The 25,530-nt window shown below is 46.8% G+C and overlaps 1 protein-coding gene across 1 annotated transcript in view; it reads right to left on the bottom strand.

Moving 5' to 3' along the window:
• Nucleotides 1-8,169: 8,169 nt before the first annotated feature.
• Nucleotides 8,170-25,530, bottom strand: part of adamts3 (ADAM metallopeptidase with thrombospondin type 1 motif, 3) — a 202,440-nt gene continuing 185,079 nt past the window's right edge. Inside the window, exons 20-23 of the mRNA XM_056280392.1 lie at nucleotides 24,428-24,560; nucleotides 13,800-14,007; nucleotides 12,821-12,938; nucleotides 8,170-8,660 (exon numbers count right to left, since the gene is read on the bottom strand). Of these exons, the coding sequence (XP_056136367.1) occupies nucleotides 8,170-8,660; nucleotides 12,821-12,938; nucleotides 13,800-14,007; nucleotides 24,428-24,560 (950 nt within the window). The remainder of the gene's footprint in view (nucleotides 8,661-12,820; nucleotides 12,939-13,799; nucleotides 14,008-24,427; nucleotides 24,561-25,530) is intronic.

A 25,530-nucleotide genomic window follows, 5' to 3' on the forward strand; every position in this document is an offset into this window, starting at 1 on the left:
AGGAGGAGCTGGAGGGTGTTGCTGGGAAGAGGGACATCTGGAGTGCCCTACTTAGCTTGCTGCCACTGCGACCCGACCCCGGAGAAGCGGCTGAAGATGAATGAATGAAAAATAACAACACTACATACAACTGTTTAGCGAATGCCACTGAATGCCGTGTTAAGAGAATGATTCATGGATATTTCCACACAGTTTCAGTGGTGTTTCAGAGACACAGAAGGTTGCTTAATATGATGGCCGCTAGTGGAGTGTTATCCCACCAACATGCAGCATAATGTTGAAAATCATGATTGTTTTCCCCATTGTAGAAGTTTTGTAATTCTATAAATGTCATCATAGGACCCCTATCCCCCCATCCCTACTGTAGATAGACTGGGAATGTGATGCCAGACAAACTCCTCTGGCCAGGAAGGGAAAAGGGGGGAAGCAAGACTGTAATCCTTACGTTTACTACTGACCTGTGCACACTTCATCTCTAGACTGTCTGTCCTGACTACATATTTCTCTTGCCAGTTAATTAAGTCTACTCAGGGTTACAGGTTTAGGAGGTAGTGTGAGATGAAAGATGTTTGAATGAACATCCGAACAAGTCTAACAATCTTAGAATCACACAGACATATCTTGTGTTTCAAGAATCACTTAATCATCAATTCTGACTTTGTAAGATTGTCATGATTTAAAGATTATATATCTAGTTTCAGGATTGTTGCTTAGCCGATATACCTCACTGCACTGGCAGATTATTTTGCTTGTTTTTGGGGTTTTCTTATTAAATGTGTTGCATTTTGTCTCAGTTTTGATAAGGCATTTTTGCAGTGAGGACGTCATACTCAACAGATTACCTTGAAAGACAGATGAGTAAGGCTGGCCCTTAGGAACATATTTATTGAAATTGGGCGAGTCGGATGTGACGGTGCTAAATGATGATTTTGAATTCAAAATCATCATACCTCGATTGCACCAGGACAATTCTGAATGCGGGCTTTGATTCTAAATTCTGCTGTAAAGGGATTTACTGGTGCAATCGAGGTATGAGGCCCATTTCAAAAGGTTCAATCCTTTGTTTTTCTTTTTTTTTGCTTTTCCCCCATTTTCTCCCCAATTGTACTTGGCCAATTACCCCACTCTTCCGAGCCGTCCCGGTCTCTGCTCCACCCCCTCTGCCGATCCGGGGAGGGCTGCAGACTACCACACGCCTCCTGCCATACATGTGGAGTCACCAGCTGCTTCTTTTCACCTGACAGTGAGGAGTTTCACCAGGGGGATGTAGTGCATGGGAGGATCACGCTATTCCCCCTTGTTCCCCCCCCGAACAGGCACCCAGACCGACCAGAGAAGGCGCTAGTGCAGTGACCAGGACACATAACCACATCCAGCTTCCCACCCGCAGACACAGCCAATTGTGTCTGTAGGGATGCCCGACCAAGTTGGAGTTAACACAGGGATTCGAACCGGCGATCTCCGTGTTGGTAGGCAATGGAATAGACCGCTATGCTACCCAGATGCCCTCAAAAGGTTCAATCTCTTGTTCCCGACTCTCACCAAAGTGCTGGGTGGAGGGGAATTCACTTGTGTTTGGACCAGTTGCGGGTATGTAAGGAAGTTGCGATGCTGTGTGGTGCTTTAGGTCCGTTTCTGCAGCTCAGACATTAGTGCCAGAATATGAGAGAGGTTCAAAGTGTTTTGTGTGGCTTGAGGCAAATCCCCCAAAGGCTATGAGAAACCCACCATCAACCTCAATGTTATCCAAAACAATGTGATGCAGAGTAGAGCCGTGAAAGGCCCCAAAACAGTCCGTGCTTTCGGGGCCTTGAGGAGAAATGAACAGCCTCGTATGAGAATGAACAAGCTCTGAGTCTGGCCTTTTTGTGGACGCTTGGATTAGCCTGCTTACCCGTTACTTGTATGTTGATGCTAGTATGAATGGCCTGGGTGGCGTGTTGTACCAACAACACAATGAGCGACTGCGGCCTGTTGGATTTATTGGCAGGAGTCTGTCTCCATCGCAGAAAAACGATCCCATGCATAAACTTGAGTTTTTCGCTCTGAAGTGGGCCATGGCGGACAGACGACAGGATTACCTGTATGGGGCTGTGTGGGTGTGCATGCGTGTATGACTCGTGATGGACTAGGGACCTGTGCAGAGTGTCTTTTGCTGGTCAATGCCTGCTTGGCCTGGCTCCAGCTCCATGCAACCCTGAGTTGAACTAAACAGGCCAAGATGATGAATGACTGAATCAATCCTTCATGTATTCGGCGTGCCAGAACGTCTCCGACATGATCCCAGATTTTGCACTTAGCATGTCTGTGTTGGGTGGCTTTCAAAACAAAGTTGTTTGGTACTAATGTGTTATGATGTCAGCATGTCTGGAAGACTATTCAGACATCTCTGTGTAGCTGATGTCACATTTCTGCAAAAGTGGCAGGCGTAGCTGAGTTTCACAGCAGTTTGACATGTCAGCTCGGAGTATATAAGCTAGCATCTGTCATGCACAGAGGCTACCGGAATCCACTACGCTCCGTGTCGACGCTTCAGGAGTGCTGTGAAGAGAAACTAACATAACGGAATCACGTCACAGATTTCCATGTTCCATGAGGTGGTGATGAATAGGGTCAGGCGATATGTCAAAATCTTCCTACCGGCCACCGTCAACCCAACTCCAACTGCCAGTTCTTATTCGCGCACACTTTGAATTGTGCTTTACAGGTTGATTGTTTACCAAGTTGAATTCTTGAGGAGGCAGACCGTTAAATTAACAAAATAAAAGGGCAAAAATTGCACAAGAAACCAACTGCCGATAGGACTCAGCCAATTACCGATACATTCGTCCAACCGCCCAAGCCTAGTGATGAACAGAAACTGACATTTTAAACCACATTTTCTCGTTTATTTTGTGTATTCTTTTTTTTGCATCCCCCCCCCCCTTTTTTTTTCTCCCCAATTGTATCCGGCCAATCACCCCACTTTTTCGAGCCGTGCCGGTCTCTGCTCCACCCCCTCTGCTGATCCGGGGAGGGCTGCAGACTACCACATGCCTCCTCCCATACATGTGGAGTCGCCAGCCGCTTCTTTTCACCTGACGGTGAGGAGTTTCACCAGGGGGACATAGCGCGTGGGAGGATCACGCTGTTCCCCCTCCCCCCCCGAACAGGCGCCCTGATCGACTAGAGGAGGCGCTAGTGCAGCGACCAGGACAGATACCCACATCCAGCTTCCCACCCACAGACACAGTCAATTGTGTCTGTAGGGATGCCCGACCAAGCCGGAGGTAACACAGGGATTCGAACCGCCGATCCCTGTGTTGGTAGGCAACGGAATAGACCGCTACGGTATGCGGACGCCCCTTGTTTCATGTATTCTGCCCTCTTGAAAAACAAATAGGGTCAAATTCACCCACTGTCAATCAAGGCAAGTGGTCAGCATTTCCTGTTTTGTTTTTTTCAAACAGAAGTTCTCGTTGTATCTGTGAAAGCCGTCGTGGAGGGCTTGGAAAGCCTCGCACAAACATTCGATGAATACCCCCCCCCCCCAATGTGTCACCCTGATCTCCCATGGCGAGAGGTGATGGGGGTTATATTTGCCTTTTCCCTTCTTCCCTGTCTTACATACTTGGGACTGGTTTTCATGGAGAAATGATTGGCGGCCTGGTTAAGCAGCGTTTATAAGAGGACGTCACTGTGAGGCGCCAGCGCGTCCCCTGGAGTTAATTAATGGCGGCAGTTTGCATACCTACGCCTCAGGATGCGCCATTTTGAATACGCTGTCCAGGACACTACAGGTCCACACCTTTCCAGCTCAACACCATCAACCTAACCTGAACTGACCTACCGAGACTGAGTCCGCCGCTTACGGGAGCGGAGACCCACGCGGCCGAGGCCTTGTCGGAGGGACCTGCTAGCCTGCTACCTCGGTAAGCTAGCCCACCTCTCAGCTATTTCGCTAGTCTTGGAAATCAGTCCTTCTTCCAGTTTCTTCATCTTTTCTACACCCTCCAGGTTAGGACTAGTATTGCATGCTTAACCCCTGGACCCGACTAGTCCTTAACACCGTCACTTCATGTGTTTATTGCTCGTCCCGTCTCGATGGCTCCTCGGCTTGTAATGAGCCAATACCTGCAGCTGTAAAACCTTCCCTACCCTCAGTGGGGATGTTACTCTTGATCACACAGAGAAGTCAGAATTATCTCAGGAGACATCCGTTCTCTCTTCCCCCGTCTTTAAAGAAAAGGGCATTTTGCAACATCGGAGGTGTGTTATCAGTCATATGTGGAATATTGTCTCTAGATTTACTTAAAACATACAGAACTGTCTATTATTATTACTATTATTATTACTGGCTTCTGCTCACATAATCATGTCTGAAATGAATACACAGCTAATGTGGTTAAGGCTTAAAAAGGGAATTGCTCGTTTGCAGCGATTCAGCTAACCCGAGACACTCGGACTCACCACGAGTTTCAGACCAGCGTGTCTCAGCACCCACAGAAACAAACGGGTTGTTGGCTTTTCCTGTCACCATCATTTTTTTGACTGAATACCTACAGTGTCAACTTGCCATGAGTGCAGTTTCTTTTTGGCTTATCCTCCCTATTTCTGCATGAAAGTGCTCTCCGGACATTGCTTTGTGTTTCTTGATTTTTATTATTTCTGTGCAAGCTTGGTTTGGAGAATACAGTCTCCGTTCCACAGCGTGCCATGTCAATTATTACGGTCATTCGCCGGCTCTCTGTCCATTTGATTCACTTCAGGGCCTTTCCCAGCAGGCATGAGGCAGGGAGACACCCGGGGCAGGCGGCCAGTCCATCACACAGCCCACATCACACACACTCTCTCACACCTGTGGACAATTTGGAGTCAAATTCACTTAACGTGAATGTGTGAGAGGGAAAACTGGGATAGTTGGGAAAACCAGTACAGTATGTGAGTGAAATACACAAACTGCTCCAACCTTTTAAGCCCCGTAATGCTCACTGCTCCTGTCAGTTACTTAACTAAAGGACTGACTTCACAGGGGAAAGTAGTACCTGGAATGTGAAACGTGGGTCTCCTCTGGAGTGTGAACGCTGATATTCCGCTGGAAAGGCGGCGATGCTCATCTCGGCTTTTTACTAATTTTGCTAACAAGCGATCACGCGGGCTGTAATTGAAGGGAACAGAGTGGAGCGACTTGCGGCCCAGAGATTCCCTGCTGCTGCCGCTCCCCCCCCCCCCCAGGCCCTGGCTGAAACAAGAGTGCACTGTAATGAATGTCTCATTCAGGTTGCCTGGCTGAATTGGGGTAGGAGTTATTTTCGATGGAGGGCCGCCGTAGATGTAAGCGGGGTGTTTTGCGTCAGAAGGCGTCTGCACTTCATCCCGGGATGTGGAGTGACATTTACGATCGCTTTAGCTGTGGTTGAGGTTTACGTCCTAGAATAAACATGCGGCATCTTCTCATTAAAACACTGACTTCACATACCATCACGGCAAAAACCCAGCAACGTGCGGCGTGCCGGGCTGCGAGCCGAGGCTTCCGGCCCGGAGCAGATGTGCAAGAGAGAGGACACGGCTGTAGTTAATTATCATTTATTGCTATGTGCTCCCCGTTACAACAAACAGCATCAGTAGTGTACACTTCAATCTACAAAAACACATAGACAGGCATTCAAGAGAGGAGAGGGGTGATGGTGGTGGTGGTGATGGGCATGACAGTTGTAATGCATACAAGGCACCGATAGCACAGGGGTATAGATACAGTACATGGTGAGTCCTATGCAGTAATATCTGTCTGAGGCTCAGGGATTGTTGTTCTGGTAACACGTCAAACTATCCTACTCACTCATTACAAGCCTTTGCATAACATTAGCAGCAATGTTTCATAGGCAGCAAGTAAAAACTGGAGAGAATAAAAGCAAAATGGTTAAGACAGAATCTCACAACTACATATCACATCAAAAAACAACAACGAAACAAAAACGGAATAAAACTAAACGTTGTTTACTGGTACTACACTATTCATGTTTTATTGGTTAAAATAAAGCATTTGTCTGGTCGGCGTGCGCTGCCGTGGCGTAACAGCTATGTTAAGGACCTCTACGTAACCGCTGTAAAAAGACAGCTTCCTGGCACAAGTAAGACATCTCAAAATTGAGCGTGTATATTTACATCTAATTGTTTGCAAAAAAACAATGTCATGTCCACCCTATCGGTTTAAGTAGCCATCCGCTTAAAAGTGAGAAGTGTGGCCGACCCGAGGAGGCCGTGTTGAATACCGGGCTTCAATGTTGCACCAAAATGACCCATAGAAACAAAGCAGAACCACGTTACTTTCAATAAATATTCACTTACTCATCGCTATATACAAGTACTATACATTGGCACACAGGAGCGAGTGTGAATAGTTGCGTACTTTTTAACGTTGCTGAAACACAGAAACTGTGTCTTGGCTATTGCAGTCAGATGCATGGTGGTTGTGAGGAAATCATTTTTTTCAATAAATAGATTCCTTCTTTTCAGAAACCTTCTTTTCCGCTGGAGAAACTGCTAAGTAAAATGCCTCCACCTACTGTGCAGCAGAGAGCCTTGTGGAAGTCCGGCTCTCTGCACGTGAGCCAGGATGCGCCGCTCGTTCGGACCTGGTTTATGGTCACCCAGGACTCGCAAATGCATATGTGGCTCTGCATAAATATGCCCAACTTCGAGATGTGCAGCTGAAAATAACGGAAGCCGGGGTCCGAACAGCAGACGGGAATTCGGGGTGTGTGTACTTGCATGCTTGACGTTATTACAGGATTCATTGATGTGATATTTAGATTTATTTCCCTGCTGTGAACATCTCAGAATACCTATCTGGCTGTGTTTCTGATAAACCAGGACCTGCGGTACATCTGAAATTCCGTAAGTACCAATAAAAATGAGCACCATACATGGTTCCTTTCTTTGGTTTCGTTGGCTTTCTGTGCCAACAAGAACACCGATGACGGCAACTTAAAGGGGGGGGGGGGAGTTGGAGGCTGGCGCCACTGATGCCCAGTCTGTTTATTAAAGTTAAAGGCTGTATTTAAGGTATCAGGCTGACCGATTCCTATCAATTACCTTATTTCCTGTCAGGTACAGCTGACAGCACATTACCGCCACGTCTTAAGAGCCAAATACACCGAGATTCAGACCTCCTTCAGTTGTGATGAGCAGACATGGCTGCTGAGACGCAAACCACATCAGACTACATTAAACTCTACTTTGAATGGGTGAAATGGGCATCCTTAGCTTACCTCCTTCTAAATAATACTGATATTTTCCCTGTGCAGTATTTACAGGAACCTTTATAAATATCTGTTCTCCACAGAAAACTGTAGTGTGCCGGTAACCGAACACCGCTGTGTATTATATAACCTCTGTATAAAAGTAAAACCATTGTCCTGATGGTTGCCACTGTTTTATCTCTGGCTTCTTTACATCTCTACGGGAACTGTGTTTGTGGGCGATATGCAAAACCCACGCACAGCGCCGTCTGAAAGTACTGAACAGCTGCAGCCTTTTTCTCCTTTGGGGCATCTTACGCTCAACACTCGGATGGGAAACGGAATCAGATTAAACTCGAGAGGATTCCCGATTACATCAATTTCAGAACTAAAAGCCTTTTTGTGCATGATCCCCCTTCCCAAGCTGCGGATGACACATCGCACATCTCGGGATGTGGGACTCGAGACAAAAGCCCGCGGGCTCGCTGCTTTGGCAGGCGTTTGACAACGCTCTCTAAAAATGCCCGATTCTTTAAGATAAACCCCGCGTCTGTTAGGACCATCGACAAAAAGGCTGCGGCGCATCACATCCTCAGCTGATACGCCTCAAACTGAAAGGCACATATCTGCTCCCCTAAACCTCCACAGAACGATGATGATGATGATGATGCCATCGCTCAAACGCAGGAGAGAAAAAGTCTGTTTCCATCCAAATACTTAACATACGGCGCTCGAAGTACACTGAAATGGAGTGAGTTTGAATGGATGTAAAGATATGGGGGGGTGCATTGTATACACAAAGTGAACCAGCACTTTCTTTCTTTCTCTCTTTTCATTCTTCCTTTCTCTCTCTCTCTCTCTCTCCCTTGTGGTATTCTAAGGCAAAGAAGATCTACGATGAAGCTGAGAATCTAATGTACACAAGTCCTGAATGGGAAGAGTGTCACTTTCATCTCTCCACCTCAGAATATGCCGTGGGCCACCGGCTCTCTGACCTTTGACCCTCCTCCACCATGTCCTCCCGTCTCTTGGGCCCGGCCGCCAGCGACGGCGGCGCCAAGGCGGGGAGGTTCCTCCCCCCGCGAATGCTGTGCTGCGGAAAAACCCGCTTTTGCGCGTTGCCGGTCTGCGGCGGGCCTTTCCTCAGCGGAGCAGGGGTGGCCGTCTGCTTTGCAGAGTTCCCTGATGGCACCGGTCCTTTGCCTCTGCCACCGTGGGTGCTGCTGGCGTTGACTGTGGCTGATAACGTCTCCAGGAGCTGGGAGGCCGACCCGAACCGTAGCCGCTCCTCTGTCTCGGTGGCCTCGGGGAGCAGAGAGAAGGCGCCGCTACGTTTGCTGCAGGACTCGCAACACAGTTTGTTGTAGCCCGGGATGGAGCAGTACCGCGCCAGGACCTCCATCTGGCAGAAGATGGATTTGTCTCCGTTACAGGGCTCATCTGTAAGTCAAAGAACATGCGGCATCAGTTCAGCGCCTCTCAATGGGGGCACTGAAAAGTGAGACAGAGCGATGTTGAACTCTCATCCAAGGAATGCAGTGAAAAAGGGGACACCATTGATTTGTAAGACAACGCTGTCATCTCACTGTGTATTCTGCACTGCTATATAGAGTACGCTATAGAGTAAGTACTCTATATTGTAAGTACCCTATAGAGTACACTATATAGTACAACAGACGTCAGTGTTTTGAACTGGGGTGAGCAGAAATATGGAGGGCTAAGCTGAGCTCCTAGTAAAACAAAACATCTGAGTAAATCAATTCCCATGATCAAACCCACTTAGCTGATTGATCAACGATTGATCAATAACGGAGCTTTTCTGCGGTGCTGAGGGTACTTGTTATTAAACCCTCCGGGGGTACTTGGTGCAGTGTGCTACAGGAAGCCTGATATGAAGCTTATGAAACCATCTTTCATATCCTGCAGCCAGATACTAAATAATAAGAGAAGTTCCATGTGCTCCTTCACTTAATGGACTTTCTTTTTGTGTGTGTATTCCCCCACTCTTCCGAGCCGTCCCGGTCTCTGCTCCACCCCCTCTGCTGATCCGGGGAGGGCTGCAGACTACCACATGTCTCCTCCCATACATGTGGAGTCACCAGCTGCTTCTTTTCACCCGACAGTGAGGAGTTTCACCAGGGGGACGATCACGCTATTCCCCCCAGTTCCCTCCCCCCTGAACAGGAGCCCCGACCAACCAGAGGAGGCGCTAGTGTAGCGACCAGGACACATACCCACATCCGGCTTCCCACCCGCAGAAACAGCCAATTGTGTCTGTAGGGACGCCTGACCAAGCTGGAGGCAACACGGGGATTCAAACCAGCGATCCTTGTGTTTTGGTGGGCAATGGAACAGGTTGCTATGCTACCTGGACGTGTCTATGGACATTTTGTATGAAGGTCTTCCTCCTACTCTGTGTTGATCCTACTGCACATCCTCAGATATCTACTTTAACGCTAACTGTGTGTGTGTGTGTGAGTTTACAAGCAAATCTGAAAGAACAAGAAACAGCCTCAAATTTGACCAGTTTATTAAAACAACAGCAGCTTGTCTCAAAACAACTCGGCGTTACTCCATCAGCAGAGGTTTGACATGACGAAGACGTCTCAGTATCTGTGAGTGGAAGTAGGACGGGACGGCCAATGAGTGAATGGCGGTCACTCATTTCCATTAAAATAAATATACTTCGATTTGTTTAACAAGCATCATGAGAGGAAATGTCAAACACTGGAAGTGTTCCACAAGTGAACATTTATCTTATCTGAAGGATGCTGAAGGAGGAAATTCCCTGTTGTGATGTCACAGCAGATAATGTTTCATGCTGTTCGCCTGTCTTTTTTTTGTTTGTTATTTCCCCCCGTTTTTCCTCAATTGTACTTGGCCAATTACCCCACTCTTCCGAGCCGTCCCGGTCTCTGCTCCACCCCCTCTGCTGATCCGGGGAGGGCTGCAGACTACCACATGCCTCCTCCCATACATGTGGAGTCACCAGCCGCTTCCTTTCACCTGACAGTGAGGAGTTTCACCAGGGGGACGTAGCACGTGGGAGGGTCACGCTATTCCTCCCAGTTCCCCCTCCCCCCCCGAACAGGCGCCCCGACTGACCAGGACACATACCCACATCCGCCTTCCTACCCGCAGACACACCTGACCAAGCTGGAAGTAATATGGGGATTCGAACCGGTGATCCCTGTGTTGGTAGGCAACGGAATAGACCGCCAGCTACCCGGACGCCCTCACCAGTCTTTCTACCAAAAGGATTTCCAGAGACAGAAATGGAGCAAAGTGTGCCATGACCATCATGCTGGGTGGGGGAGAAGCTCCTCACCCCTGAAGACGCCCAGACTGTCTCCTGACCTTCTTGTGTGGTTTTTACCGCACATAAAGGAAGTATTCCCACATGGCCGACATTTTAACAGGGTGTGATAAACCCTGTCCGGCTAACGATGAAATAATTTACTGAAACATGTGACGACGGCGTTTTAACATTTACTGAGACGCCTAGCTGTTTTACTGAAAGTACTTCTGGGCTGACCAGTACACGAGCCAACGAGGAGCTCCACTGCTGTGGTGGTGTAGTGTGTTTTACATGCTTAAAGACAAACATGTGAACACTGACCTTCAACAGCAGAAATGAGAGAAAAACACCCCGGGCAAAAAAACCCAAAACACAGCAACAAACAAGGGAGCAGAAAGGAAAAGAGCAGAAAAGCAGATGTTGCTGAAACCAGCGGCGCGCCACAGGAACTGGACAGTTTGTTTGTATGTTCATGAACATGGTGACATAACCAGACTAAACATCCCAGGTCCAGCCTTTGACCTCAGCGGGTGAATGAGCTCATGGCAGTGTAGTACCGTTGTTTTGCACACCAACACCCTGTGCGAGACTCGTTTTAACACAACGTAAACATAAAGTTAGATGTGTGAATGAGAGGGGGGACAGTGGAATGGAGAGGATGCAAGGAGTGGAGGTGACAAAGGCGTATGAGTTTAAATACTTGGGGTCAACTGTCCAAAGTAACGGGGAGTGCAGAAGAGAGGTGAAGAAGAGGGTGCAGGCAGGGTGGAGTGGGTGGAGAAGAGTGTCAGGAGTGATGTGTGACAGAAGGGTACCAGCAAGAGTTAAAGGGAAGGTTTACAAGATGGTAGTGAGACCAGCTATGTTGTATGGTTTGGAGACAGTGGCACTGATGAAAAGACAGGAGGTGGAGCTGGAGGTGGCAGAGATGAAGATGATAAGATTTTCACTGGGAGTGATGAAGAAGGACAGGATTAGGAAGGAGTATATTAGAGGGACAGCTCAGGTTGGAGGGTTTGGAGACAAAGCAAGAGAGAGAAGATTGAGATGGTTTGGACATGTGTGGAGGAGAGGTGCTGGGTATACTGGGAGAAGGATGCTGAATATGGAGCTGCCAGGGAAGAGGAAAAGAGGAAGGCCAAAGAGGAGGTTTATGGATGTGGTGAGGGAGGACATGCAGGTGGATGGTGTGACAGAGGAAGATGCAGAGGACAGGAAGAGATGGAAACGGATGATCCGCTGTGGCGCCCCCTAACGGGAGCAGCCGAAAGTAGTAGTTGTAGTAGTAGTAGATAAACATAAACTTAGATGTTTCATCTCCTGAATACCCCCTCTGCTGATCCAGGAGGGCTGCAGACTACCACATGCCTCCTCCCATACATGTGGAGTCGCCAGCCGCTTCTTTTCACCTGACAGTGAGGAGTTTCACCAGGGGGACGTAGCACGTGGGAGGATCACGCTATTCCCCCCAGCCCCCACCCCCGAACAGGCGCCCCCACCGACTAGAGGAGGCGCTAGTGCAGCGACCAGGACACATACCCACATCCGGCTTCCCACCCACAGACACAGCCAATTGTGTCTGTAGGGACGCCTCACCAAGCCGGAGGTAACACGTGGATTCAAACCGGCGATCCCTGTGTTGGCAGGCGACGGAATAGACCGCCACGCCACCTGGACGCCACCTAAACAACAAATTATGACCTGCTGATGATGGAACACCGCTTGCAAGATTCTGATATTGATACTCTGTTATATGACGAAGTCTGTGAATGTTCTCATTCATCCAGGTCATGGTTATCCAAAGGAGCTGAATCAAGTTCAAGTGCAACTGGACTTGGTATATATATGGTTATATGATGAACTAACATTTAAGAAGGTGTAGTCCAGGAGCTGAACATTTTAACATTTGAGCAGAGGTGCTGTGTACTTTTAGCAGTTCTGATGATGAGAAAGAGTGAAAATAGTGAGGCGGCCTCAGACTGGTCCACCACGGATGCGTGGATGTTTGTATGGAAGTGTGTAGTGGAGGTTAACTCTTTAAGCACAGACCGTGGCAACACATTTCCTTAAGGGTAAAAAAAAGTCTTTATCTGTCTGTCTGTCTGTCTGTCTATCCTAAGATTTCAGATGTGGCTGGGTTATTATGAAAAGTTTCTAGCCCAAACTCGAAGGGGCTTCTTGCGTTTCCTGTCACCGTGTGTGTTTGGTCGTCTTGTCAGGTTGGTGTCGGTGTGTGAGATGCGGTGTTGTTTTGCAGCTCTCTGAAGCCTAGCATAGCTGCTTGTCCAAGTGAACAGTTTACCGTGACAGGGTCCTTGTCTGCACGGCCTCAGGGCCTCCGGTTTCTCTCCGCTGCACTGATCTCCCATCCGACAGGTCACCAGACGTCTCTCCATCCCCTCTCCGCAGGTCACCGAGCACTTCAGGAAAGTGGCACACAGATCATTTCAGCCGTATGGCAGTGATACGCACAAGCTCAGAGAAATAAAACTCCACAACTGTCGGCTGTGCTGAAGCACAGGAAAATAGAAACGGCAGAGAAAAGTAAAACCAAATGGAAAATTTGCTGCAACACATCTTGAGTAAAAATATCTGGACGACTGTCCACGCTGGTACTGAGGGCCACTGAGTCTTTTTGAAAATGATATATTTACTGTTTCAAAGAGGTGACATCTGTTCTTCTTTTCTTTTTTTGTTGATTTTTTTCCCCCTTTTCTCCCCAATTGCCAGTTACCCCACTTTTCCGAGCCACCCCACCCCACCCCCCCCGTCGATGCGGGGAGGGCTGCAGACTACCAAATGCCTCCTCCGATACATGTGGAGTCACCAGCCGCTTCTTTTCACCTGACAGTGAAGAGTTTCACCAGGGGGATGTAGCGCATCGGAGGATCACGCTATTTCCCCCAAACAGGCGCCCCAACCGACCAGAGGAGGCGCTAGTGCAGCGATCAGGACACATACCCACATCCGGCTTCCCACCCGCAGACATGACCAATTGTGTCTGTAGGGACGCCCGACCAAGCCGGAGGTAACAAGGGGATTCGAACCACTGATCCCTGTGTTGGTAGTCAGTGGAATAGACCTCTGCACTACCCGGATGCCCCACATCTCTTCTAACACAGTGAGTCTTGGATGGCTGAGTTTAACATACTGAAGCTATTTTCTGTCTTGAGGAGCTTACCTGAAATATTTTTTACATTACACATGTGATTCAGAATGTGAGTTTTCCCTGTCCTGGATGGATATGGGTGAAAATGATAGAAAGATAGACGGTAGCAAACCTCGGACCACACTCCGGTCCTCCACTGGGCCGGACACGGCACCCGATTACATGGCCTCCGGCTCTCGGGCTTCTCGCCGCTGCAGTATTTGCTGTGGACTGAGCGGTTGGTGCCGTCGTGGAGGTAATGCACACAGCGCACGGTGCGGATCTGGAAGCCGAGGCTGCCGCAGGTTTTGGAACAATGCTCCCAGTCCTCTGACATCCACCTGGAGGATAAATCAGTATGAGCAGAGGTCTTTCCTGCAGGCAGAGGTCATTCCTGCAGGCAGAGGTCATTCCTGCAGACAGAGGTCATTCCTGCAGGCAGAGGTCATTCCTGCAGGCAAAGCTCCTGTTTGCAAGCTGTGTCAGGTAGACGGTTTTAAGGGAGAGCGGTTTGGATGAAGGAGTGACCAAGTAGTTGGGGTTTGTTGTTATTTTGGAACCGTCTCGTGGTCTGATGCATTTCAGCATCTCAGCAGTGTATTCATTATGTATGATGTTTAAATGATTGTAATTAAGAAACAGGAAAGATTTGAAGGTAAAGTACAAACTGTAATTTGAATGTAAAGAAATGGGTCGCCCCAGTACCAAAATACAAAACACAGGACAGGAAGCTCCTGTCACTCCCATATTGATTGGCAGGTCTCTTAATACAAGGACTCAAGCCTCCTACACTGTGGGATTTGGGCCGTCTCAGGTGAAAGGTGACTACACGTGGCGATATCTTTGGTCGTGGCTCCAAAATGGCGGTCCTTCGTGGCACTGTGAGACAGGTTGAAAGATGGCCATTATTACGGTCTTGTGACCGAAGATAACCTGGGACAAAAGTCTGACAGTGTCAGAAATGTAGGATGACCATCTCACAATGTGACTGCTGCTATGACCTACGTCTACTGACCAACCAATAGAAATGCTGCAGGACATGACGCACTGATCAACACCACGCACAATCTGTGGTGGCGCTAAACACAAACAGACCGTTAGCATCTGTGACCCAAATGCCATGGATTCAACACAACGAGCAACAAAACGAGCTGCGGCGACTATTGAAAGGACTTGAGTCCTGCTTGGCGTCACGTTGCTCTGCCAGCGGCGTAGATTGATGACGCGTGCTGATACGTACCTGAGTTTATTAGATCTGTATCATAGTGTGGCCTGCAGTAAATTTATAGGACTGCTAAAAGCACACAGTCTGGAGGAGGCTTTATACTACTCTGCAACTAAATCTGAATTTTCTGACGCTGTAAAAGGTTTGGTCACACCACTAATGGTTGGAAAATTTGGAGTAAAACAAGGCTGTATTTTCAATTACCACCAGTTGACAAAGACAAAAAAATGCACAATTTCATAAGGTCAAATAAGTCACGGACTGGGCCTTTAATTTGGGTGAAGACCGAACGAAGCAAAAAAAGTTTGGAAAATTAATTAATTTCAGATCAGAACTACAGGTAATCTTATTTTCTCTTTATTTAACTTGTGAAGGTTAATATTCTTAATGGCGTCACAAGCTACGCTGAAAACCTGCTCGCACTTAAAGAGAAGTCATGAGGTGACTCAGGTGCAACTGACCTACAAAATGAACACTCATAGCTTCACAATGTGGTTAAGAATGTTTAGCGTTCACATGCTGATGACACAACGGCAGTGAAAGCTCAGTTAAATCTGAGCTTCATCGTTTCTATTTGAAAATGAAACGTGTCTCTAGTCTGATAGAACAACTAAGAACTATTTTCTTAGACCGAACTACACCCACAGGAAACTGCTCACAACAAGGTGTGTGGATTGTCTCGAGTAACCGGGTCAGGATTTCTGGAAAAAAACGTTGCTGTTGAGTTTTTCAATTTTTCAATTTATTTTTTTTTATGCTTTGAGCAACACAAGCTGAGCGCCACCCAGTTCCACTGTCCAGGAGAGAAATGCCGTTTCCCCCAGCCCACAGCAGTACAACACACATCCAAAAACTACAAGAACACACATATCCACACTAACGCACATTTCCAAACTAAACAAAAAATCACTGTCCAAGGGAACGAACGCCAGCCAGGATGACTGTCGGAACCATCGGTCTGCATCAGCTAGCAGTTAACTTAGCGTACCCCGCTTCCGCGTCCTGTGAGACCGCCCCCAGCGTTTCCACCTTGGGCGCAGCTCCAGGCAGGGCCGTGGTCCCTGGGCCCACCGGACGAAGCAGCGCCAGCTCTCCCAGCCAGACACTCTCAACACACCTCCCCGCACTCCTCACAACGACATCAAAACACCACAGTCAATGTTCAGAAGACGACGGAGCTGATTGTGGACTTCAGGAGGTCTAGAAGCTGCAGCCACTCCCCCATACACATCAATGGGGTGGAAGTGGAGCGTGTTTCCAGCTTTAAATTCCTTGGAGTCCACATAAGCGAGGAACTTTCCTGGACATCAAACACCCAGGCCCAACAACACCTGCATTTCCTGAGGAGGCTGAGGAGCGCCTGTCTATCCCCCAAAATTCTCACCAACTTCTACCACTGCACCATAGAGAGCATCCTGACCAGCTGCATCTCAGTGTGGTACGGCAACTGTACCTCAGTAGACCAGAAAGCTCTGCAGCGGGTCGTCAAGGCAGCCCAGCATATCACCGGTACCCAGCTCCCAGCCATAAAAGACATTTATCACAAACGCTGCCTTCAAAGGGGTCTGAGCATCAGCAGAGATCCCACCCACCCCAACCATGGACTGTTCTCCCCCCTGCACTCTGGGAGGCGCTACAGGAGCCTCAGAGCCCGCACTACCAGGCTCAAAAACAGCTTCTTTCTACAAGCTGTTGCCCACCTGAACCTGGCTACCCGCTGAATGTCTGTAGATATTTTTAAATATTCTGTACTCCAGCTCTTTTTGGACATGTTTTTAGCTTTTGGTCTTCATGTGCACTGTTTGGTGAAGCCACAGCCCTCATTTCATTTTTAACATGTGCCTGCACATTGTTTTTAATGGCAATAAATTGAATTGAATTGAAAAGAATAAAGACGACGTCTCCACTAAGCTTGATTAAGATATGTTACTGATGCGCTGAAATGAAACAAGAAAAAGCAAAAATGACAAGGCCAAAAGTAGTAGCCCTCTGACAATTAATAGTCAATATAGTGTAACCTTTCTGACTCACAACTGACAACACCCTCTTATGGTGGTTCCTAACTAGGTTGGCTCATGTCTCTTGAGGGATCTCAGCCCATTCTTCCATGGCAAGTTGTTCCTGCTCATCCAAATTGCGTGGTTTTCCAGCATGGACATGAACCTTGAGCTCCCACCACAGATACTCAATAGGATTGAGATCTGGGCTCTGAGAGGGCCACTCCAGGATCTGGATTTTGTTGTCCTTCAAAACGTTTTGGATCAACTTGGATGTATGCTTCGGGTCATTGTCTTGCTGGAAGACCCAGCAGCGACCTAAAGCTAGACTGGCTGCAGGTTTCTTTACATTATCCTTCAAAATGTCAACATAATCTTCTTTCTTCATGACCCCATGACCCCGAACAAGGTTCCCTGTGCCTGCCTCTCCCTTCCTTCGCCAATCAAAAGCAACATCCATGTGCCCAAACAGCTCAAGTTTAGTCTCATCAGACCAAAGGACAGCCTTCCAAAACTCATCCCCATGTTTCAGATGTTCACGGGCAAACTTCAGTCTGGCTTTGACGTGCCGCTGTGTGAGCAATGGAGTTTTTCTTGGACGATGACCTCAAAGCCCACCACGATGAAGAGCCCTCACAACAGTCTTCCTTGAAACTTCAAGTCCAGAAGAGGCCAGTTCAGCAACAATCATCTTGGCAGAGATCCGGGGATTGTTGTTGACATCTCTTGACTATTTTCCTCTCCAAAGTTTTTGAAATCTTGCACTTTGGACCAGGCCCAGGTTTGTTTCTAACACAATTTGTCTCCTTGTGCTTTGCAATGATACAACGCACAGCTGTTCCAGGCACTGTGAAACACTTGGAAATGACAGTATAGCCTTCCCCCTTAAGATGAGCATCCACTATCTTCTTTCTGAGTTCCAGACTGGTTTCTTCACTTTTTGGCAGGATGAAATTACTTCTTACCAAGAATTTAAGAGTAGTCCCTCTCAGTCAAGTGTTCAAGTGCCACTAGCCCTGTTCACTGGAGTCCCTTAAGTAAAGCTCGATGCTGATTGATTGCTCAGCTGTGGTTTGAAAGTAAAAAAAATTACATGGGGGGGGGCTAATAATTTTGACCTCAATTTTCACTACATTTGGTATAAAGCAAACCTGAAGATTTATTTTACATTCCAAAATATACCAAATAGGGGCCTTAACATTGATGAATGTTTTACTATGTAAAGTTTTATGAATGATGCAAACATTGGGCAGAATTTTAGAGAAATGTGCCATAGTTGCTTGGGGGCTAACAATTTTGACCTTAACTGTAGATGGATAAATAGCACTACAGGTAAGAGGAAAACCTGTTTTGGATTTTGGGATGAACTATACTTTTCAAATTGAGGCATCTCTTCAACTGTTGCTTTGTTCCTTTCGATGTTAGTACCTAACACTACTCCATGTTTAATGAAAGATTGTGGCTGCTGTTGATTGCACTCTGAAAAGCATTATTGCAGAAGGGGGGGGAAAGGGTCGGAGAGACGAGGGACACAACTACTGCTGTGATTGAAGAATCGGTGGAGGCTAATGCTGAAGAGAAACTCGAGAGCGACCAACAGAAGATTACAGCCCATTCAAGGCGTCATCAGTTTACCCCAGGATTGTTTTCAGTGATGGACTGATTCCAACAAAATGTTCAACAGAGAGTGGGTTTAAAGCTCCAGCAGTCCAGTGAAATCCTGTTTTCCAATATCTTTAACAGAAAATACTACTACTGCTACATTCGGCTTCTCCTGTTAGGGGTCGCCACAGCGGATCATCCATTTCCATCTCTTCCTGTCCTCTGCATCTTCCTCTGTCACACCAGCCACCTGCATGTCCTCCCTCACCACCTCCATAAACCTCCTCTTTGGCCTTCCTCTTCTCCTCTTCCCTGGCAGCTCCATATTCAGCATCCTTCTCCCAGTATACCCAGCATCTCTCCTCCACACATGTCCAAACCATCTCAATCTTGTCTCTCTTGCTTTGTCTCCAAACCGTCCAACCTGAGCTGTCCCTCTAATATACTCGTTCCTAATCCTGTCCTTCTTCATCACTCCCAGTGAAAATCTTATCATCTTCATCTCTGCCACCTCCAGCTCCGCCTCCTGTCTTTTCATCAGTGCCACTGTCTCCAAGCCATATAACATAGCTGGTCTCACTACCATCTTGTAAACCTTCCCTTTAACTCTTGCTGGTACCCTTCTGTCGCAAATCACTCCCGACACTCTTCTCCACCCACTCCACCCTGCCTGCACCCTCTTCTTCACCTCTCTTCTGCACTCCCCGTTACTTTGGACAGTTGACCCCAAGTATTTAAACTCATACGCCTTTGTCACCTCTACTCCTTGCATCCCCACCATTTACATCCCTCACTTTACAGACTAGAACATAGAAAATACAAAAACAATATACTGTACATTCATGTACCATCCCCTCTCTCGCCTTTTTCTGCTGATAAACACCCACTCATACACACACAGAGTCATTCACACACCTTATAGACAATTTAGAGTCAAATTCACCTAAAATGGTTGTCTTTAAAAGGAAAACTGGCTGGGGCATCTGGGGAGAACCAGTACAAAATGTAAGTAAAATATCAAACTCCCTCAACTATTTAACCCCCCCCAGTGCTAACTGCCCTGTCAGTTACTAGTCAATTCTTTTTCTTTTTAAGTGTAATTAAAAGACAGTACAGTCGGTAGCTGGCAGAGGATCTGACCTGGAGTGTGAACACTAGACGGGCACCGACATCCCGGTGGGAAGGCGGCGATGCTCTGCCTCCGTCTAAGCTTTTCAATAATTTTGCTAATAAGCAGTCATCCAGGCTTATGATCCGCACACACACGGACCACTTGAGCTTCATGTGTTCACTGATGCCTCGTACTTGGGAGTAACGGCTCCAAGTGTGTCAACATTTCCAAATCACAAAGACCACCAAAAAAAAGAAAAGGCTTTCTGTAAGTGCTCTGAGTTGGGCTTAGTGTTTATATGAGAAGATTTCAAGGCCGGTCTACCATGACACATCGTTCGATCCATTCGGGGATTAGCCACACAATTTTCTGAACTCAACCGGATCGTCCTTCATCCCAGATCGTTCTATAACCAGTTCTGCTCTTAATCCCATGTGAGTGGCCACAGGCGTTGCTGCGCCTTTTTGAAATTGCTGCAGTAGAGACTGGAAGGTGCTCGCCGTCACAGTGGGTGACCTGATAGATGCTTATAGAGACCTTGAGGAGGACTGGGAGACATTCATACTTGAATACATTTGTACCACAGGCAATTATTCTGGCTCATAGATTAGCCATTTCATTTTTTTTGGTAGAAATTGTCTGAACTCCATCTCCCCCTCTTTTCTTTTTTTTATTCTCTTCTGTTTTTCATCTTGAATTTGACATATCCAATTCCCTGTTCTCCTTGGTGCTGCCGTTGCACAGGACCACAGCCCCTAAGGCACATGAGGAAAACAAAGACTTGGATTTGCATCCTCCAGTGTGCCCGGAGCCAGCCGACCGCTTCTTTACACCTTCCAGTTGCAGGTTTCTCTGCTCCGGGGGAACGTAATGCATGCTGAGGCTCATGCTAGTTCCCTCAGAGCCCCCTGCAGTTGTAGAGGTGGCCTACCACATGCAGGGGTCACTTCCCATCGAGAGACAGAATAACCCTGCAGGCTCCCAGGCGAGCATCCTGCCAATACAGCTTCCCAGCCAGGTCATCACTTTGTAGGATAAAATTAGCCATAAGATGGTGGATGATTCACATGCCAAAGTCCCCGTTATATTTACCCATGTGAAAAAGCTAAATAACCAATAAGATCTGTTTCACACAGGCTTAATTTACCTACTGACTTTGTTCTACAAGTCAAATGCCATCTTATGGTAGCACTCTTGTGAATTTTGGAGCAGTCATTTACTCACAAAATCAATTTGGCTAATATATTAGCTGGCTGGGCCACTATTACAGTCGCACTGTTGCCGCTAGCATCTTGTTAGCAATAGCATCCTTGTGATGGGTGCTGTTAAACGATAGCATTTAACTCGGGAGGAAAAAAAAATAATAAGCGGCCTTTACCTGCGTTAGTTATAGACTTCATTTGATGCATGTTTTTGTTTTTCAAATAGAAATATAGAATGGGGTTTGGGACAAAAGCATCATCCATCTTGTGATGACAGTGTGTTACTACAAAAGGACCACAGAGCAGACCCCCTACAGGACTCTGGACGCCAGGCCAAGCAGGGATTTGAATTGAGAAGCAGTGTTGGGACACCAACATGAAAGTCCCTCGTGTCCTCCGAGCGCCACAAAACATCCTCTTCAATACATGTATACAATTTCCATCCATCCATTATCCAAACCGCTTATCCTGCTGTCAGGGTGGCGGGGATGCTGGAGCCTATCCCAGCAGTTAATTTATGGGCAAAAAAGAAGAGACGAGAACATTTTCAGTTCATTGTTAAGAGTAATTAAATATTAAGTCTCAACAAGTCGTGTGGGTTTGTGGTCCTGGTATTCACAATCAGGAGCATTTTGAAGGTCAGCATGCGCAGTACTCTAATTACCCGAGGTCAAAAAATCAGGTCCAAAAAGTAAAAGTCCTAACCGTGTATTTGCACAACCCGAACCAAGCCGGAGGTAACGGAGGGATTCGAACTGGCCATCCCCGTGTTGGTAAGCAACAGAATAGACCGCTACACTACCCGGGCGCCTTGGGTTATTATTTTGTGAAGAAAACATGGGTATACAGCAACTGTTGTTATACAAATCCAGCCATAATGTATCATAGAAATGTTACATTATGGTAATTTGAGTTATCTGGCTGCACAACCTCCGGGTCTGTGCTGTTCACCCTGGAAGTTCATTTCTATGCATGAGAAAACACTATCATTAAAGCAGAATGCGAAGAAGCTGCAGACACAGAAGAAGAAAAAGACCTTGGTAGATGGCTGTGCTCTTACTGGCTGCAAATATACTGGCTGCATTTATATTTGTCTGGATTGTTCATTCATTAGTACCACCTTGTTGACAAAATCAGCATGAAAGAGGGGGAAGGGAGCAAGGAGCGGGAAATATGAGAAGGGAGGGAGGGTGTATGAAAACCATGCAAAGAAAATAATGACGCCAATAAGAAACCTAATTTGGATCTGCAATTAATTCTTCAATAAACAGATTCTGGATCAGTCTTGAGGTGAAATATTGTTTTGTCTTAGTTGAAGACTGCGGTCTTCCACTCAGAACGTGGCTGGACACGATAAGCACGACGCACAACAACTCCAGCCTGGAAAACCTACAATACATTGTCGACTCTGCACCAGATGCTAATCCAGTGCATTCAGGTTTACCTGCATTGTTTTTGTGTAGGTTGCAGTGACTCGTTAAAAGGACATTACTGTCCACACTACATGGACAATGGGACGGGGGACGGTGCTGCAGATGTAAGGAGGACTTCCCTGTTCTTCGTTACGGGATCAAGCTGTGTTTGTTTTCCTCCGTCTCAGCTGGCCAAGTGTCTGTCGCTAATCAGTTTACGTGACTGTCTTTATCTTAAATGAGCCGTGCTCGCTCCGTCTCCTGCAGACCTGTGTGTCACAGCGGCGTGATTTAGACCGCATCACCGTCGCTGGCACATTAGTCTCTTCCGCTTTTTTGAAGGCAAACACGGCCCTACCAAGACTGTAGCCTGGACTACACCTACGTGCCACTTAAGGTCCGTTCTTATCACGACACGTTATGTGTCTGTTTGGTTTTCTTGCCTCTTAACTTGCCTTTGGTGGTGTTAAATTCTGCCGCATCCTGAAGGACGGTTTCTGTATGAAACTGACGGGTTTAAATGCCCCGCAGTTAATTTAACCAGTTTGTTTTGCTGCTGAAGATTATTGGCATTTTGGGATCAAATGAAGTCTGAAGTTTTAATGTTAATCAGATTTATACCGCTGCTTACGACAACAACCAGGTAGCAGCAAAGGATGAAATATAAATATGTCCAGAGATCACGCTACCCCCCGCCCCCCCCCAAACAACCACCCTGACTGACCAGAGGAGCGACCAGAACGCATACCCACATCCGGCTTCCCACCCGCAGACACAGCCGGTTGTGTCTGTAGGGACGCCCGACCAAGCTGGCGGTAACACTGGGATTCGAACCGGTGAGCCCGGTGTTGGTAGGCAACGGAATAGACCGCTACGCTACCTGGACGCCGCATATGTCCGGAGATTTAAGCTGTGAATGAATCCAGGCATTTACAGTCACAGTGAAATTAAGTCTGCGTATAATGATACAAATAAATGAAATGTTACTGGCAGTTTGTACCATTATAAACATGTAACTATGTTTATTTACCAACTTGAAACATTCATGCTCTCTTGTTTTGACCATGTTTTATGGTTCGACGCTCTGATACTTTCCTGAACTGTATTTACCTTTGTTTTATGCAACAACAACAAAAAAATCCCTTCCAGAATGGGAAAGACGTTTGTGCCGCGCATCATTTCATGTAAATGTTGAACGCTTGTCTGACGACAGAGAATCCGTTCATTCTGAATCACAGCTTCAACTGTTTCAGAGTTATGCTTTTTCCTTGGTTTACATGTTTCCTGCTGATAATGAGACACACAGTTTAAACAGCCATGCGAGCAACATCACGTTTTCTTACCCTCACAAGCATATATATATATATACATATATATATATATCTCACGTCTCCTTAACACTTGAAAATGACGCCCTAAATGTCACGTTGTTCATAGTTTAGTGCTGTATGGTGTAGCAATGTAAGTTATTTGTCTGCAACCTCTGTTTGATTTAAGGCTACAACTGCATCTTGGTCAGGTCACTGAGGAATAAAGAGGAGATTCTTACGGACAGTGTAACCCAGTTACATCTGTTGAATAATGTATGACTCTGAGATTTATGAAATTTTATTGCAAATAAACTTTAGATGTTTTCGTTTTATGGTCAGGGATATTAAAGCACAATTTGTTGAGTCATCTGTTCCATAATTTGGCATTATTTTAGCCATTTTTGACTAAATCTAGAAGCAGAAATGTCAGAATTACTGCATGTATGAACACAAGTGTGAGAGAAAGCATATTGCAGTTCATAGTCGGCGTCATGAAACGTGTGAATTCTTTGCGAACATCTCACCGTTGATGTAACTGCAGTCTGGCTTTATACAATCTGTTCCCAGGTTGAGCTGGGAGCCGCCTGACTTAACCTGCCTGAGGGGTAAGTCTGGATTCATTTGAGGTGTTTACCAGCTAGAGGGGTAAATTCTCATTTAAACCAACCACATAAGAGAATAGTTATTGTCACAGTGACTTTAGGTGAATAATCTAAACTGAAGCTGCCACGCTAATAACAGCACCACTATGCGACCTGTTTTCTCACAACACCACCGCCCGGTGTGCACGTGTCACATCACAGCCACCTCCCGGCTCGATTCTAATCAATACCGGTGAACGCGGTGAGGACGACATTGTTTTCTCTGTTGAAGGGGGTAAGTAAGGACATGGATCTACTCACTGGGGCTGTGTGCAGTCCTGCAAGTTACACATTCTGCGGATGGGTTTCGGCTTCTTATTGACATCGCAGTAGCCTCGATGGACCATCTTGGTATCGCCTTTCTTTCGACATCCGTACTTGGTGTACTGAAACCCTACGAAACAAATTGACATTCAAAGGCAGATCAGTAACAGAGGGACACTTGTCTGGGTGGGCACTCTTCCCAGTCACACATAATGGTACCACCAAGCAGTGGTAATAACCCAGATAATGTGTTGGTCCAGTGTTGGACTGGCGGCCTGTCCAGGGTGTCTCCCCGCCTGCCACCCAATGACTGCTGGGATAGGCTCTAGCATCCCGCGACCCGAATTCGGATAAGTGGCTTGGATAATGGATGGATGGATGCTAGCACAGACGTTTCCAGAATTGGAGTAATTATGCAAAATGTTTGGGGGAGATGCAAAACAAGGAAAACCTAACAGCTCGTTGTAAGGTGTTAATGCCACTTATCAACAGTACTAATCAGGGCTGCACATTGGCAAGAATTTGGCAATACAATTTGTATCATGATACAATTGTCTGTGAATGTTCTCATTCATCCAGGTCATGGCTATCCAAAGGAGTTGAATCAAGTGCAACTGGACTTGACTTCACGGATCTTCACTGGACCTCACGGATATATACCGAGTCCAGTTGCAATTGATTCAACTCCTTTGGATACAATTGTCACGTTTCATGATGTGGTGATGTATAATAATACCACAAACATTGCAATGTATATTGTGATATTTTTCAAAATTTTAGAAAAAAATCTTAAACAAACATCTAAATATGCGTAAAATCAGAGTAATCAGAGCCATAGCTAGTGTGCCACTAGCAAAAGCTGTTGTTGTGGTTCTACGCAGCCATGTTACATTACTGCATCTGTCACCTAGTGGTTGAGATGGAAACTACATTGTGAGGTCGAGCCACTGCCACATCTTTGTGTGTAATCTTAAGAATCAATGCAGTGTTTTTGAGTACTGATAAGATACGGGAAAGACAGTACTGTGATATTCAAATGGACCGATATTTTCTTAGACCCCTTGTAGTAATAATGGCTCTCAGTAGCAGCGGTCCTGCAG

The sequence above is a fragment of the Lampris incognitus genome, chromosome 1, assembly GCF_029633865.1.
Source record: "Lampris incognitus isolate fLamInc1 chromosome 1, fLamInc1.hap2, whole genome shotgun sequence".
Taxonomy (NCBI): Eukaryota; Metazoa; Chordata; class Actinopteri; order Lampriformes; family Lampridae; genus Lampris; species Lampris incognitus.